We start from the raw sequence: 17,362 nt of genomic DNA, 5'->3' as shown, positions 1-17,362 counted from the left end.
CATTAAAGGCAGTTGAAAAACTCACCCCTCATTCTAAGTAAACATCATTGTACTGTATTTGCAAATTTGGAGTACTATTATGAATACGTATATCAATGTATTAAAATAATTATTATTCGTTGGTGAATTTTCGGATTTTTTTTAAAACATGCACCAACTAATTATAGTGTCTTCTACTCAACAACACTTAGAAGTCTATAATTAAGACAAAATTTAGTTACGGTCTTGCAGAAAATCAAAGAAGGTATACACTACATCTGCTAGACGTATCCGATTCAATTTGAGTTGTCTCTACCTTTATCCAAATAAAACAAAATAAACTTTAAGAATTAAGCAAAATGTAAACGAAAAAAAGAAAAGACTTGAAAATGGGTCAAAAACCTATACCCAGGTTTGCAACTTTTGATGAAAAGCAACAACTTTAAAAAAATGGACACCAAAAACTAGGTGTCAAAGATAGATGCACTAATTTATTTATTTTACTTTACACATCACATTGAATAATTGCCTTACGAAATGGGGCATCCAAACAAACCAAAGATTTTCAACTTCCCTTTTAGTTAAGGAAATATTGCAACTGTAAATTAATTAATTAGAAGTGATGAAATAAAGATTGAATACGTGTTGTAGTATGAATGGGGCATTTACCAAGTACTCCATTTCGTTCTGCTTGCATATCCTCATCACTTTATTGTGTAGGATTTTATTTTATTTTATTTTTCCTTAGAAAAGTTAGGTAAAAATATCAGTTTTTGGGAAAAAAATCCTACTCCGTAAGTGACATCAATGTCAAGCTTATAATTTGTGAAAAAAATTGTCAAGTTGTTTAAGAGCATAAATACTGCATTAATTATCATAAATTAATTTAACAAATAGGTATGTCCAATTATATTCATTGAGTATTTTAATCAAAGATGGTGGAAAAGTAAATTGGACTGGTTTAACCCAGCTTGTATTCCATATCGAATTCCGACTTACTATCTCAGATTTTGATTTGAAGAAAATCAATATCATAGGAAATTTAATAGATCAAATTCAATAATTACTTTCGCAACCTATTTAGTGAATAAATATACCAAAATTCGTTCATAGCGATTTTTGATACGACCAGTCTAACAAAGAAAGCAAAATAATTCTACATTGCATATTACAAAGTCAAAAGAGTCTTATACATACTACACAGGTCAAACCTCAGTCACATAATAAAGCATCCATTTGGGTTTTCATCACTAAACATTTCAAAAGAATCCAACGGCTGCCGTTGATTCGACTCAGAATCCAACGGCGGCGGCTCCATCTGGTGCATATACGCGTGCGCATGCGGTGGAGGCGCACTGTAGTACGACGCCGTGTAGCTGCTACTAGGATACGCCGTATTGTAGCTCACCGCCGCCGCCGGAGGAAATTGATTATGACACGGAGTAGCACTCTCATTGCTCGCTGGCAGCGGATCCTCTAATCCTCCGTCAATTTGCACTCTCTTCTTCTTCTTCTTCTTCTTCGCAGAAGGCGCACCTTTACCTTTTCCGCCGCCGTCGCTTTTCTCCACCGCCTCCTTCTTCTCCGGCGCGGCCGAGCAGTTCTCCTCGCTCTTCTCCTCCTCCTCCTCTGACTTCTTTACGTCGGCGCCGGCGCTTGTTTTTTTGACATCCACTCCTCCGCCGTCACCTGCTTTGACCGGAGCAGGGGTTTCGGTGGTTTTACCTTTATTAGCAGAAGCGGGAGGCATTTCTACGGCGTCAAGTTTTTCTTCTGTTTTCATCTCTTTCTTCTTTTCAATTTTAGGAATAATTTCTTCTTGGGGCCATAGCTGTGCGTTTTTGCCGGATTTGATCAGTTTTTTGATCAAGGCGTCGGCGTCGACGTTGCCCTTCACCGTTACTTTGTGTTGCTGTGCGTCGATGTCTACATGCTCCACTCCTTCAACACATAGAAATGTAAATTAATCAACAAAAAAAAAGGAAATTGAGGAGAAATTAGAAAGGTGGTGAAGGAGGAGGAACCTTGAATTTGAGAGAGAATTTTGTGGACTTTTCTTTTGCAGCCTTGGCAGTGGATGGAAGCTTTAATGATTGTAGTCTGCATTTCCAAACATCTATGTTACTTAATTACACCAACAAGCACTCTACCTAGCAAGGGGAAAACGTACCTTGAGATGCCTGATGGGTTCTTCCGCCATGAGAGAGAGAAGAGAGAGAGTTTGGAAAAGCAGAGGGGGAAAGGAAATGATGAAGAAGAAGAAGAAGAACACACTCTGCAAATTAGTAACCTAATCTCACTTTTGAGTTTTATAATTGTTTCAATTTTGAGATATGATGGAGTACGTACTAAACAAGCCCAACAGCAGTAAAGCCCATCAGCCTAAAGCCCAAGAAAGAGTATCAGTCCGGCATGACTAAAGAGTTCAGTTCGGCACAACCAAAGAGTTCGGCCCCAGCCTACAGCTCGGTAAAAGCCAACCAATCAAACTCTGCTCTCAGGTCGGCATCAAGTTCTACTCTCAGATCGGCAAAAGCTACTCGGCAATAATTCAGCAGTTCGGTCTCAGTATTCGACCGAACTGGGAGATAGCGGACTCATGCATGACCTCCACGACATCCACGACATAATTACTGATGATGTAAGCCACTGCCTAGTTAGTGGCCACGCAGGATCTCATGACCTCCACGACATCCACGACATAATTACTGATGATGTAAGCCACTGCCTAGTTAGTGGCCATGCAGGATCTCATGACCTCCATGACCTCCACGACTTAGGGTGGTGATGCAAGCCACAATCTCTGTTCAATATATAAATAGAACTTAGATCTGACAGAAGAGGACTCTCACTCTTTCGTTCTCTAGAGACAGAATAGATTATATAGCAAGTGTGTATTGTAAGCTGTAATCCCAGATCAAGCAATACAACTCTGCCCTCTTTTCTTCCCGTGGACGTAGATTTACTTCAGTAAATCGAACCACGTAAAATCATTGTGTCGTGATCTTTATTCTCTACCAGCATTTACAAACATCAGAAATTCGCGGCTTCATCACTGGCGCCGTCTGTGGGAAACAGAGAACCAAATCTGTGATAAAGCGAATTTTTGACCCTTTTTCCACCAAAAAAAAAAAAAAAAATGCATGCCAGATCACATAACTCCCGTGCCTCCGTCCGTGATGACCATGAGGAAACTAATCCAGCAGCCCATAGGCCTGGAAAGCAGCCTCGTGAGAAGTCTGTCTCCAGTTCTCACGGTGAAGGAATAAGCCGCTCAAAAGGTCCACACACCGAGTCTTCCCAGCAGCCTGATTTGAATGAGGCTGTCAAGCTGTTCTTGGCTGAGAAGCAGGAGGAGTTCTTAGTTTTCCTGCAAAAGAGCCAACAGCCGAAGACGAAAACGGTAGATGCTCCTTCCTCATCCAGACATGAAAGTCACTACCGCAGTAGTGCCGTGTCCTCCAGGAAGAAGAATCCTCAACCCCGACATGTTCCTGTTTCTCCTCGGCACCGGAATCACAGGAGAACTCCTTCTCCTCCGTACCGAAGAGATGTCGGGTTCGCCATGTACGGAGCATTAAAGACTCCGTTCTCGGACGATATCATCCGAACTCCTTTGCCGCGGAACTACCGGACACCGTCAATGACTTATGACGGGCTAGTGGATCCTCATGACTTCTTGGGATGCTATCAATATAATATGGCGAACCAGGGTCTCAATGAGGTCCATATGTGCAAGCTGTTCCCCGAGCTGCTCATCGGGAACGCCAGAAGGTGGTTCGACAGCCTTCCTCAAGACAGCATTCGATCCTACCGAGATCTAATGGATGCTTTCCATAGGAGGTTCTTTCAGAAAGCGGAAGCCCGAATTACCTCGGCTCAGCTGCTTTCTATACGTCAAGGTCGCGACGAAAAGATCAGCGACTTCCTGACGAGATTCCATAAGGAATGCCTACAAGTAGATAATCTCAATGATCTACTTGTCATTTCGGCATTCCAAAATGGAATCCTGCCCGGAGCTCTCTACAGAAAGCTCGTGGAGTGCGGCCCGCAAACAGCTCAAGAAATGTGGGACATTGCGGACCAGTTTTCCCGTGCGGATGAGGCAGACCGTCGAAAACGGTCTTTAGACAGCTCATCCCAAGAAGAGAAAAAGAAGCCCGATCAAAGCGGCCAGGTGCTTCCTCGCCGAACTCCTTTTGAAAGAATTCAAAGGGCACCGGTACAAGGCAGATTGGGGCCACGGCTCAATCCTGAGAAGCCGCCCGCTCAGTTCGTACCATTAAACAAGTCAAGAACGGAAATTTTCGAACTACATTCCGATATGTTCGAAAAACCCAAGCGGATGACGAAATCAGCCGCGCGGCGACCTCAGGATCAATATTGCTCCTTCCATCAAGCCCACGGTCATGATACCGAGGAGTGCCGAAATTTGGCTGCAGGTATTGATGTTCTTGTGAAAACAGGAACGTTAAAAAAATACCAAAGCAAGCAGCCGAAAAAGAACAAAAAGCAGAGAGGTGCGAACTGCAATCCTCAGGATCCGAAAAGGCATGAAGATCCCGAAGACGACGACGAGCCGCAATATGATGGAGTAATCCAGACTATTGATGCTCTCCCTGCCGGGAAGACTAAGTCGTCCCTAAAAGCAGAACGCAGAGGTTCCAATCAAGAGGAGCCGACACATAAAAGGCTGAAGAAAGACGAAGTGATTACATTTTCAGATGCCGATCCCGTCCCAGCCATCTCTCCTCACCAAGACGCTATTGTCATTCAAGCCGGAGTGGCAAACAAACTGATCCACAGAGTATTTGTGGATACAGGAGCGTCAGTCAGCGTTCTTTTTAAAGAATGTTTTGATAAAATGGAAGTGGATCCAGCTCGGCTCAGTCCGGCTCCACTTCCTCTGAAAAGTTTCGCCCAGGAGGACACCCGCCCTGAAGGTATTATCAGCCTTCCGATCACGGTGGGAAAAGCGCCTACAAGCTCCAATACGATGATCGAGTTCTTTGTGGTAAAAGCTCGGTCCCCGTACAACATCATCCTGGGGAGAGACTGGCTCAACACAGTTCGGGCCGTTTGCTCTACTTATCACCTCACCATCAAGATCCCCACTAAAGGTGGGATAGCGGTCATCCGAGGTGATCAAAAGAGAGCAAAAGAATGTCTGCAGATTGCGCTTAAAAGTGCCGAGCAATCAGTTCGGCACCATCAAGCATAGCAATCACAGCAACCGGAGTCAGAGGCAAGCGAGATGACCGAAGTCACTTCAGAGCCGAACTCAATGACCGTTCGGTTATACGAAGACGATCCATCCAGAACGGTCAAGATCGGCTTCGCAGGAACGCCTCTACTCCGAGAAAAGACCATTCAGCTCCTCAAGGAGTACAAAGATGTCTTTGCATGGTCTTCGTTGGACATGACCGGAGTGCCCCCCGAGGTAATCACTCATCGGTTAAATATTGATCCTTCAATCCGGCCAGTAAAACAGAAGCAAAGACTCTTTGCGGCAGAAAGAAGCCAAGTCATCCATGACGAAGTCCGCCAATTACTAAAAGCGGATGTACTATTCGAGGTGAAATATCCTTCTTGGGTGGCCAATCCTGTGATGATCAAGAAAAAAGGGGGAGGATGGCGGATGTGCATAGATTTTACCGATCTAAACAAGCACTGTCCTAAAGATTGCTATCCCCTTCCGAATATAGATAAAAAAGTAGAAGCTTTGATCGGCTTCGAAATTTTCTGTTTTCTTGATTTATACAAAGGATATCACCAAGTGTTGATGGATGAGAGTGACGCTCCGAAAACAGCTTTCATTACCGATTTCGGCATTTTCGCTTATAAAAAGATGCCATTCGGTTTAAAGAATGCCGGAGCCACTTATCAAAGGATGGTAGACAAGCTTTTTCGGCACCTAATCGGAAAACAGGTTGAAGTGTATGTCGACGACATAGTTGTCAAAAGCAAAAGCACTTCGGAGTACGAAGACAACCTCAAATCCACTCTCGACGTGCTCCGAAAAGCCAACCTCAAACTCAACCCCCAAAAATGTACCTTTTTGGTAGATTCGGGAAAATTTCTGGGTTGTTGGGTTTCAAAGGACGGACTCAAGGCAAACCCTTCAAAAGTTCAAGTTATTCAGAACATGGCGATGCCGAAGTCCATACACGATGTGCAAAGACTAACTGGATGTCTAGCCGCATTGAATAGATTCCTTTCCCAAGCAGCCGAAAAGCAACTGCCGTTCTTCAAAGTGTTAAAAAAGGCACCAAAGTTTGAGTGGGGAGCCGAGCAGAAAAAGGCTTTTGACGAGCTCAAAAGTTATTTAGCCGAGCTTCCAATTCTCTCTGCTCCAACAGATGCCGAAGTGATTTTCTTATACTTAGCGGCATCCGATCAAACCATTAGTGCGGTGCTTGTACGAGAAGAAGACCTAAAGCAGTTTCCCATCTACTTTACAAGCCGAGCATTAAGAGGTCCAGAAACAAGGTATCAACCTCTGGAAAAAATTGCTCTGGCATTAGTAAATGCAGCAAGGAGACTGCGGCCATACTTCTATGCTCACAAGGTATGCGTCTTAACCGATCTGCCTCTTCGGCAAGTTTTGACCAAGCCAGAAGCATCAGGTAGAATCGCCAAATGGGCCCTAGAGCTGGGAGAACACTCAATCGAGTACCTACCTCGGAAAGCCATCAAGGGACAAGCCTTGGCAGATTTTCTTGCAGAGGCCAAGTTCGATCAAGCAATCCCTGTCATTGCCGAACAGAAAAATTCTGCCAATGCCGAACTAGCACAGCCCTTGGAATCCGAAGAAGAGCCGCCGGACTGCTGGAGCGGATTCGTAGATGGAGCTTCGAATAAAACGGGAAGTGGAGCTGGTATTCTGCTTATCGCTCCCGATGGACACGAGGTAACCTATTCACTTCGGTTCTCATTCCCAACCACTAATAACGAAGCCGAATACGAAGCCCTCCTTGCCGGACTCCAGCTAGCGCAAAGTCTATGTATCAAGTCTCTCAAAATCCATTGTGATTCACAAATCATAGTGAATCACATGTTGGGTACAAGTGAAGCCCGTGATGAGAGGATGAGGAAATATTTAGACAAAGCGCAAAGCATTAGCCGAAGTTTCTCTTATTTTCGGATAGTCCGCATTCCCAGAGCAGGAAACAGCCGAGCAGATACTTTAAGTAAGTTAGCCGCATGTCCAAGCTCAAAGGTGGAGGAATTGATGCATCGAAGCATTGACGAAGCTGAGGTACATTCAGTAACCAGCTCGCCGAACTGGATGACGCCGATCTTACAGTATCTAGATCAAGGACAATTGCCCGAGGATAAGAGAGAAGCTCGGAAGATCACGTGCCGAGCACTTCGGTACGAACTTCATGAAGGAGTCCTCTTTAGAAAGTCTTACCTCCAGCCGTTATTGCGGTGCGTAGGACCAGAAGAGACGGACTACATCCTCAGAGAAGTTCATGAAGGATCGTGCGGTAGCCACATCGGAGCTAGAGCTTTAGCTAAAAAAGTTCTAAGATGGGGATATTATTGGCCAACCTTGGTACAAGAAGCAGTGCAGCTCGTCAAGACATGCCCGAAGTGCCAAATCCATGCAAATATCCCAAGGATACCGCAGACCGATCTATCCACTATGCAAAGCCCTTGGCCTTTTATGCAATGGGGTATAGACATAGTAGGACCACTACCACAAGCTCCTCGGCAAATGAAATTCCTTATCGTTGCCGTGGACTACTTTACGAAGTGGGTGGAAGCTGAACCATTAGCTACGATAACGAGCTCGAAGGCATTGGATTTCGTCTGGAAGAACATAGTGTGCCGATTCGGCATACCCCACATCCTCATCTCGGATAACGGGACTCAGTTCACCGACAAGACGTTCAAGAATTGGTGCCAAGAGCTGAATATTCAACAACGGTTCACTTCGGTCTCTCATCCACAAGCAAACGGACAAACGGAGGTAACAAATCGTATCCTGGTGAAAGGGTTAAAAGCTCGGTTAGAACAAGCCAAAGGACAGTGGGTAGAAAATCTCCCTCAAGTCCTATGGTCCTACCGAACTACACCCACAACCTCCAACGGTGAAACTCCGTACAGTCTTGTGTACGGCACTGAAGCCGTGATTCCGGTGGAGATCGGCATACCCAGTCCCCGAACTCTAAATTTCTCGGCAGAAATGAATGACGACGGACTGAGAGCCGAGCTAGATCTTACCGAAGAAAGAAGAGAATTGGCATGCATAAAAGCAGCCAAGTACAAGGAGCAAGTAGCCCGGTATTACAACCAAAGGGTGAAGAAGCTGCAATTTCAAGTGGGAGATCTCGTCTTGAGAAACAACGAAGTAAGCCGAGCAGAAAAGCTGGGCAAGCTCGAACCCACATGGGAAGGTCCGTATCGGGTGTCAGAAGTCCTCGGCAAAGGGTCTTACAAATTGGCTCACATGTCAGGAGAACAGGTACCCCGAACATGGCACATTTCCAACCTCAAAAAGTTCCATTTGTAAGAGACAGTCCGGTCAGTCAGTCTTGAGTCCTGTTCGGTCAATGTGCTTTCTTTGGTTTGCTTGTTCTTTGTTTGTCTATGTGCGTTTTGTCTATGTGCGTTGTGTCTGTCTATGTGCGTGTCGTCTCTTACAAATGTTACTGAGGTATCTTGTTCTTCAAAGGCTGATCCCCTTTTTAGAACATATATAAGCTAACGATTGTGAGTCAAAGCTTCTACAGAAGATACAAGACCACAATTCAGCTTAAACAAGCAGTTCGTCTGAAACGAGCTGCAACAAGCCAACGATTGTGAGTCAAAGCTTCTAAAGAGGATACAAGACCACAATTCAGCTTAAACAAGCAGTTCGTCTGAAACGAGCTGCAATAAGCCAACGATTGTGAAGTCCAAGCTTCTAAAGAGGATACAAGACCGCAATTCAGCTTAAGAATCAAGCACTTCGTCTGAAACGAACTGCAACGAAAGTCCGACTCTCGCGATAAAACTTGCCTGAATTAGGACAAGGGAAAGTCCGATCCACGCGATAAAACTCGCCGAATTAGGACAAGGGAAAGTCCGATCCCCAAATTAGGACAACGGAAAGTCCGATCCGAGCGATAAAACTCGCCAAATTAGGACACAAGCTTAGTCCGGTCAAAGATGTTTATTTCATCAGACCAAAGACGAGTCCGGTCAAAGATGTTTATTTCATCAGACCAAAGACGAGTCCGGTCAAAGAAGAGTTCACTTCATAAGACCGAGGACAAACATCAACTTACCCCGTACCTTTATCCAGAATACCGAAGTAATTCACTTCGCTTTCCGGGGGGGGTAGTGATGGAGTACGTACTAAACAAGCCCAACAGCAGTAAAGCCCATCAGCCTAAAGCCCAAGAAAGAGTATCAGTCCGGCATGACTAAAGAGTTCAGTTCGGCACAACCAAAGAGTTCGGCCCCAGCCTACAGCTCGGTAAAAGCCAACCAATCAAACTCTGCTCTCAGGTCGGCATCAAGTTCTACTCTCAGATCGGCAAAAGCTACTCGGCAATAATTCAGCAGTTCGGTCTCAGTATTCGACCGAACTGGGAGATAGCGGACTCATGCATGACCTCCACGACATCCACGACATAATTACTGATGATGTAAGCCACTGCCTAGTTAGTGGCCACGCAGGATCTCATGACCTCCACGACATCCACGACATAATTACTGATGATGTAAGCCACTGCCTAGTTAGTGGCCATGCAGGATCTCATGACCTCCATGACCTCCACGACTTAGGGTGGTGATGCAAGCCACAATCTCTGTTCAATATATAAATAGAACTTAGATCTGACAGAAGAGGACTCTCACTCTTTCGTTCTCTAGAGACAGAATAGATTATATAGCAAGTGTGTATTGTAAGCTGTAATCCCAGATCAAGCAATACAACTCTGCCCTCTTTTCTTCCCGTGGACGTAGATTTACTTCAGTAAATCGAACCACGTAAAATCATTGTGTCGTGATCTTTATTCTCTACCAGCATTTACAAACATCAGAAATTCGCGGCTTCATCAAGATATACTCCTAATTCGATAATAACGAAATAAAGGTAATTCATTTGTAGATTTTACTGATACACTTTGATGTTGCATATCATTATTTATTTTTATTGATACTCCCCATGAATGGATCGATTTCATTTCATGATTCTGTTAACATATTTTTTCAAATTTAATCTGGTATTCTACTGCTCCATTTTATAACTAATATAAATTCTGTGATAGTTTTATTTTGAATACCAAATGAAGTAGTCCATATTATTATATCTATAGGGAATAAGAATTTTTTTTTTCATGCTATAAACAATAAGACCTAGCTAGAATTCTCCAGCAAGTTCGCATGGGGCAATTTGAAACTTCAGACTTAAGTTTATACTTACTTTTTTGTGTATTAATATTAATTAAATAGATTTTATGCCAAAAAGTTTCATTTAAGTGGTTCCTCTTAGAGCATCGCTATTGGTAGGACCAGCAAGCTACAAGGTTCAATGTTATGGTTTACATGTGCTACTTTTAATAAAATCAACTTTTTATACTTCTAGTATTAATTAGTAATTCAGTAAGATCCTAGCTATTTCCATAATTTTGTGACTGAACAACGTACATTTAAATATTTTAATTTTTATTAACATTTCACCTCAAGTTTAGCCGTGATATTACAGTTAGGATTATAAAAAGTAGAAATCATATTGTACTTACTCGCGATCATAAAAGATACTCGGGTTATAAGGTGCTTGACAATTCGAATTTGAATGTGACGTATAAATGGGCTTCCTAGCATAAAAATACCCTCATTTCACTGCATTGGAGTGTTGAAATCTCATATAATATGAAGTAATTAAAAAGTAATTACTTGGTATCCTCATAAATGAAAAAACGATATGTAATATTTAATTTTGGAAAAAATATTACTCCCACATTTTCAGATGTAGAATGCACTTTAATTAATTATGGTTGTGAAAAGAATCAACTCAGTTTTTGGATGTTGGATCATGGAGTTGGCTAAAAAACGCCAACCACAATTATAGAAGACTTATATGGAAGAGTTTGTGTTTGAAATTTGTAATGTAATGGGAACTCTATAGACCACACTTACAAGTTACAACATTTTAAAGGGAATTCACGTGATAAAACGTACTCATATATGGTAAGATTTCATATAAAAGATCAAAGTGCATAAGGGTAGGTATGAGTGATTTACTAAATATAGTAATAAAAATGTTTGATAGGAAAAACATCTAAATTAGACATGTGGAAGATTGGTTTCTCTTTGGTAGTACTAAAAAGATTTGTCTAAAGATTAATGTGTATATGAATTAAAACGAGATTGAAAATGAAGTTTACCAGCTTATGTATTAAGCAAATCCAGCTAGCTAGTGAAGTACTAACAATGCATGTTAAAAAATATTGTTGACATGACATGATGTTAGTATCTATTTTGTGAGTTTAGCAGATAGCCTCCCCCGAACAGTGCTCAGGTTAGGCTTACGGGATCTTGGTTTCCTCCTTGACCCCCTTCTCCTTTGCAAGCGCTGACGACGAATCTCTGGATCAGCCCATCCTTTCCCCCACTCTGAGAAACTGGAGTATGATTTGCAGGTTTCTGTCGACAGCAGCATGTCTGCCTCTGGGTAAACAAGAAATGATTCTTCCGACTCAGACTTCAAAAACTGCAGTCCCGACTCTGTTGGTTCTGGAAACTTTATCTGGACATGCTTCTGTATGTTATCGCACATAGGGAGTTGATCAATCTAGTCGAAAATGTGCAGCAAAAAGAGTGAATGAGAATAAGATTATACCATCCCATCTCCCTCGATTATGAACCCTCTTTCTTCTAATATACGTGCAAGACCACACCACCATGTGAAGTCACTTGCAGCATATTTGTGATTCTGCAGAAAACAAGGACATTGAAAGAATATTATGATAAACTAAAAATGCAAATGATAATAGATAAGTTATTCTGTGAATTATAGGGATTCAAGAAAATATACGAGGCGTATAAGCAGAAAACATTGGGGTTATAAACAAGAACATTTACCTCTTCCCTTATCATACGGACAAATGCTCTAATATTTGGGTTCTCTATCAACTTCAAGGCCTCAACATCATTGGAGAATTCACCTTGACTAGTTTTATTTGCCTAAATACATTGTGGAATTTGCAAATGTATATTAGTATAAGGGAAAGATACATTTAGTTTGGAATTAATGGAAAAATCAAGACGAAAATATGCAAAGGCCTCAAGGGTACCCACATAATACGTGGCAATAAGCTGCAAGAGCAGTGTTGCCTCCACTTTCAGATCCTGAATTTCTGGTGGCCCATTGGTACAGACATCACATCTGTTATAACAAGAACGCCAGTTGAAATTTATATCGAACAAAAGTGTCATATAACAGAAGAAATGTAACATTGTAACTTACAAGTTACATCTGCCAGTTGAGAACTCCTCACCAAAGTATTCTACAAGCATTTTGGCTCTACAGCAAAAAGTTTTCATTCCATACCTGCCAATAATTGAAAAGGATTGTATAGCATAGTGAAGCATGTAAGAGGAAATGTACTGGAGAAGTAAAATGATGTACCTGAAGCAATCAGATAACATCTGATATGCTTGTTTTGTCTGCTCTTCACTTCTTTGACTTGGCAAAAGAGTAGGTATTCTTGACAGATTAGCATATAGCACTGCACCAAACAAAGTTCTTGTGTCATATAAATGCTCAAGACTTCTTTCAGAAACCACAAACTTCATGCAAATGAATACTACTACTTACCACAGTCTGCTAATTCTCCATCCCGACCTGCTCGACCAGCTTCTTGGTAATATGCTTCTAAGCTCTGGATAATATAGTCAAACAGAGAAAGGTGAAACACACCCTTAAAGACTAAAAAAAGTTCTAAAGCACATAAACACATAAATGTAGGATAATCAATAAACAAAATGTTGACATACTCCTAAATCTGCAGTGTGCAAATTTGCATGAAGAAATGAATGCTTACGTTGCATTATTTTACCAATGATCACGGTAAACAGAAAGATGCAATAAAAATTTCAAAAACAAAACTTTCAGACACCTGTGGCCAACCATAATGAATGATCCGTCTGACATTCGACTTGTCAATCCCCATTCCAAAAGCAATAGTAGCAACGACCACCTGAAACAGGTGTAAGTAGTTGTCTTATGAATTTATGATTGAGGTAGAAGATATTTCCCCTTGTAACATGCAACACCATTTTCCAGCTCCATGTCAATCAGAGAAGTAAACCAGACCCAAATCACTTGTTCACAATAACTACATTACCTGTAACTCATCTGCATGAAATTGTCCATGCACCTGCCTGAGATGTGACTTTGGCAACTACAAGGAAAAGCTAGAACACGAGTCACAAATGGATCAAACAGGTAGAGGCAAGAAAAGTTTTACTTGAAAACACAATACAAAACATGTGATTATGCCCTGTATTCTAAATCAGCATGTGTGAGCCTATGCAAACAGTGATTTTCCTACGAAGACTAGATAGATCTTTCCAAGTAGCTACCTTTACAAGTTATTTGAACAGTCATTCTCTGAAGAGATCAATACACATATCTTTTCTGTTATATGAAAGGGATACTAAAATGTAGAACACAATTGACAAAAATTAACAACTTAAACTTTGGGCAATCACATGGAAGAGACTATAACCTTGGCATTATAAGCAGCTGCCTTTACACCAACACTTATAAGGAACTTAGTCAAGCTCAAAGTTTGTTTTCTAGTAGGTACATATACTATTGTTGGTCCTTCTTCCAGATGTCTTTGATTTAGTGCTGGTCTTTTCCCTGCTTTACTCGCCATATTGTTGGAGTCAGAAGTCCCACAACTTCTGAATTCTAGAGATGAACGTCCACAAGATTCGCCACAAAAAACTGAAAATTGACCCAGTTAAATCGAAAAGTTTGCAGATGGATAAAATAAGCATGCATCACATATTTATTTCCACAATAACAATAAATAATGATAACTATTTTTGGTGGAAGCCGGATAATGAACACATTTTAGATGGCAAAGTTGATAAGTTGGCCCTTGGTTACGCGGAGAGCAACTAGAAAGGTTGAATGAGAGTAAGTAGTTTAACATTATTTTGAAGATAAAAAGAAGTGATAAGTTATAACTTGATATAAGTGAGCAAGGGAAGAAACAAGCAAATGATAGCACATCATCTTTTTTCATACACTGTTAAACATTACATAAATTTTGTAAATAGATAAAAATATAATTTTCATATTTCAAAAAATTATTCCAATACCATCCAAGTCATCAGCTCCTTGCACTCTATCATAATCATCTTCCAGGTATTGAACAGACAATTTCTCCTCTGGAGAGTCCTGAAAACCATCATCATCTGAATCATCACTATCATTCATGTTTCTTCTCATTTCATCTAATCCAGATGTTCCACCATTCAGAGTACAACTTGAGTTTTTAGAGCCACCATCAAGATTTTTCAGTACCAACTTTTTGAGTGCTGTCTTGTCTTTCGTGTACAATTTTATCAACTCACTGAAATCCTTCTCATACGAAGACACAGATGTTCTACTATGCTTTACCTGCAAGAGTAAACAGATAACCCATTTACTTCTGAGAGATAGAGGGCACGAAAACCTTATCACTAAATAACAAAGACAACTATATGAAAATATACTTTAGATAGTGTTTCAGCACAAGTAGCTACAATAACTCTTATCCAACTGAGCTAGATGACATTTATAGACAGACTAGCGCTAGCGACCTATAACAGAGAAAAACTAACGAATGATGATGACCGAAACACAGCACTGACCGAAAAACGAAGATTTGGTCGGAAAAATGATGTTGTGATAATGTGTGTCTCCTTTGACATGCATAATGACTTTAATATGTCTTCACGAACACGAATAGTTGCAGTGGCAGTCAAAGCCATCAAGGGAATGTCAAACTTTAGGCATTTCAAGTGCTCAGCGCTGAAGCTCCGTCTTAATATGGACAGTCGCCTAAGATGTATAAGAAGAGACTGGTGAGAGATCATTTCTGCTATTCTACATTGGTTGTATAGACATTTCCAACTGATTAACCAAACAAGATTCTGTGACTACTACCCTATCTCCTTCAGATAACATAAGAATTCGATAGAATCACATAACATGTCTATCTCATATGCAGTATTTTAATAGAAAGGGAACTGATAAATATAAACCTGTAGTCAGGTCGAAAATCATGTCCCCATTTCGAAACACAATGAACTTCATCAATTGCAAACAATGCAATCCCACGGGTTTCAGCTAAGCTTTGAAGCGGTTTCATTAATCTGCAAACAAATGGAACAAATCATTCAAAGTTTGAAGATTCCTTTAAATAGAGAAATGTTATAGATACTTCACCTTAAAATAGTCTCTGGGCAGACATATATGATGCTATATGCACCATTCATTGCTTTGTTTTCAACACTCTTGTCGAGTTGACCAGATCCTAGGAAACAAGCTGAAATCCCAAGCTTTCCTAGTTTCAAGCACTGGTCATGCATCAAGCTAATTAATGGTGAAATAACCACCACCACCTTTCCAGATACTAAAGCTGGAATCTGAAAACATAATGATTTTCCTACCAAAAAATCTTGAAAAGTAAGAAAAATGTCCTTCATTGATGGGTTTGACAAAATAACTGCATTAAGGGTGCATGAGTGGTGTACCAGATCCTGTTGCTGCGAGAACTAGACAGTCTTGGTTAGCCATCCAGGCTGCCAGAACCTCTTTCTGAAAGCCCTTCAAGGATGAATATCCAAAATTCTTCTGAAGAAGATCATTTGCGTTCCTTTCCCAATCTAATCCAAACATTTTTTCATCTTTTTTGCAATAAGATGGCACCATGCCAATTTCTTGACAGAGATCCAAACCAGTTTCGACAGTCGAAGGGACGATTGGTTCTTTTCCACATGTCAAGAAATTTGTATTAGAGACTGAAGCATCATAAACACCTTTCATCTTGATTCTCTTGGGTGCAGATGACAATTTCAGTTGTTCTGTTATGTTCTGTTGTCGCAGTTTAGCAGGAGGCTTAAATGAGGAAGTGGCTCTTTTCCTAGTAACTTTGTTGTCCGTAGGACACATCGAACTCGTTGATTCATTCCTGTCATTTCTATGAGAGCTATTCAAGATAAACTCGATTGCATTATCCAGTGACGCACCCACTGCTTTTATTGCTTGTGTGATGTCTAAGATATCAAACCCCATATCTAGCAATCCGGCAATGACTTGATCTGAAGTCACATCATTCCCATCCATACTGCACAAGCTGCTTCCAGAAAAAACCAAGGAACTAATCAATACTGAATATACAAAGTAAAGAACCAGAAGCAACCTAAAATACTAATGCAAATGTGCTTTGCAAAACGGATAATTTGTTCAAAATATCTAAAATAAACAAAATCCTCTCCTTTTTGTTTCAATTGCAATATGCCCAAATTTTGAATTTTCAATACCAATTGACTTAATCCTAATAAATGTCCACACACAGGAAAATAAAACAGGATATGCAAGGTAGAAACTTTAGCGTACTGATATTGTAACAATGGAACTGACTCAACCCAATCAACAACAACAAAGAAGATAAAATATTGTTCCAAATTATAGTTCAATTGTCCTGTTAATATATCAAGATTCTGTATAGAGCAGCATAAGTATTGTCTTTCTTAGATTGCTTAGCACTACATAATCAAGCTGCTCATAAACCTAAACCGACCATCGAGCAAATAGCTTCGAATTTGCAGAATTTAAAATTGTCGACCTAAAAGAGGCAATGCTGCTATTCTGCTGTCTTTCTACCGTTGAATTAATGAAACTAGAAATTTGAGCTTAAAAGAAATTCCTGGCACAAATAAAAAACCTGATAACCCGCCAGATATAGAGAGAGAATTGGAAATTTGAAATCGGACGGCGTCGTTTGATGCTGCCCCTCCCTGGCCACTCACTGAATCAACGACTCTCAAATTTATTCTCTCATTTTCCATCAGCCAAAAACTAAACGGAGTAGTTATAATCTTAAAAAATAATTTATCAATAAATTTTTAAAACTTTATTTTTTAAATTCTAATCTAAAAACACAATCAAATATTTTTCAATTATATTTTATTTGTTAAGTGTATGGATAATGGATGATAGTAATGTACAGTACTCATAGATCAAATCTTACGTAAATCATTTGGAGTAGCACTAAATTTTATTCTTCGCTTGACATAGTGTAATATAGTTGTAGTAGTATATGTTCTCTTTATTGTGTGTTTTTAACTACAAAATATTACTACTATTATTTGTTTATTGTGTTAT

The 17,362-nt window shown here is 40.6% G+C and overlaps 2 protein-coding genes across 4 annotated transcripts; both read right to left on the bottom strand.

Moving 5' to 3' along the window:
• Window positions 1-1,113: 1,113 nt before the first annotated feature.
• On the bottom strand, window positions 1,114-2,256 carry LOC121798317 (heavy metal-associated isoprenylated plant protein 35-like). The gene is made up of 3 exons (XM_042197254.1): window positions 2,150-2,256; window positions 2,004-2,079; window positions 1,114-1,920 (listed from the first exon to the last, which is right to left on the bottom strand). Exons 1-3 carry the CDS (start codon window positions 2,177-2,179, stop codon window positions 1,196-1,198), a joined length of 831 nt encoding a protein of 276 aa, XP_042053188.1. The 5' UTR covers window positions 2,180-2,256; the 3' UTR covers window positions 1,114-1,195.
• Window positions 2,257-11,291: 9,035 nt separating this feature from the next.
• Window positions 11,292-17,044, bottom strand: LOC121798125 (ATP-dependent DNA helicase Q-like SIM). 3 transcript variants are annotated; one of them, XM_042196972.1, is made up of 16 exons: window positions 16,923-17,044; window positions 15,730-16,331; window positions 15,422-15,641; window positions 15,238-15,348; window positions 14,845-15,034; window positions 14,311-14,611; window positions 13,707-13,930; window positions 13,323-13,379; window positions 13,095-13,175; window positions 12,794-12,857; window positions 12,605-12,704; window positions 12,443-12,526; window positions 12,274-12,361; window positions 12,058-12,159; window positions 11,816-11,908; window positions 11,292-11,734 (listed from the first exon to the last, which is right to left on the bottom strand). In XM_042196972.1, exons 2-16 carry the CDS (start codon window positions 16,319-16,321, stop codon window positions 11,450-11,452), a joined length of 2,592 nt encoding a protein of 863 aa, XP_042052906.1. In that variant the 5' UTR covers window positions 16,322-16,331; window positions 16,923-17,044; the 3' UTR covers window positions 11,292-11,449. The 3 variants fall into 3 exon arrangements, with proteins under 3 accessions (XP_042052906.1, XP_042052908.1, XP_042052907.1); XM_042196974.1 differs by having other exon boundaries at window positions 11,292-11,722; XM_042196973.1 differs by lacking the exon at window positions 16,923-17,044 and adding an exon at window positions 16,824-16,891.
• Between the last annotated feature and the right edge of the window lie 318 nt (window positions 17,045-17,362).

Source organism: Salvia splendens, chromosome 4 (assembly GCF_004379255.2).
Source record: "Salvia splendens isolate huo1 chromosome 4, SspV2, whole genome shotgun sequence".
NCBI classification, from domain to species: domain Eukaryota; kingdom Viridiplantae; phylum Streptophyta; class Magnoliopsida; order Lamiales; family Lamiaceae; genus Salvia; species Salvia splendens.
The sequence above is the reverse complement of the archived record's forward strand: the minus strand, read 5'-3'. Positions and strand labels throughout refer to the sequence as shown.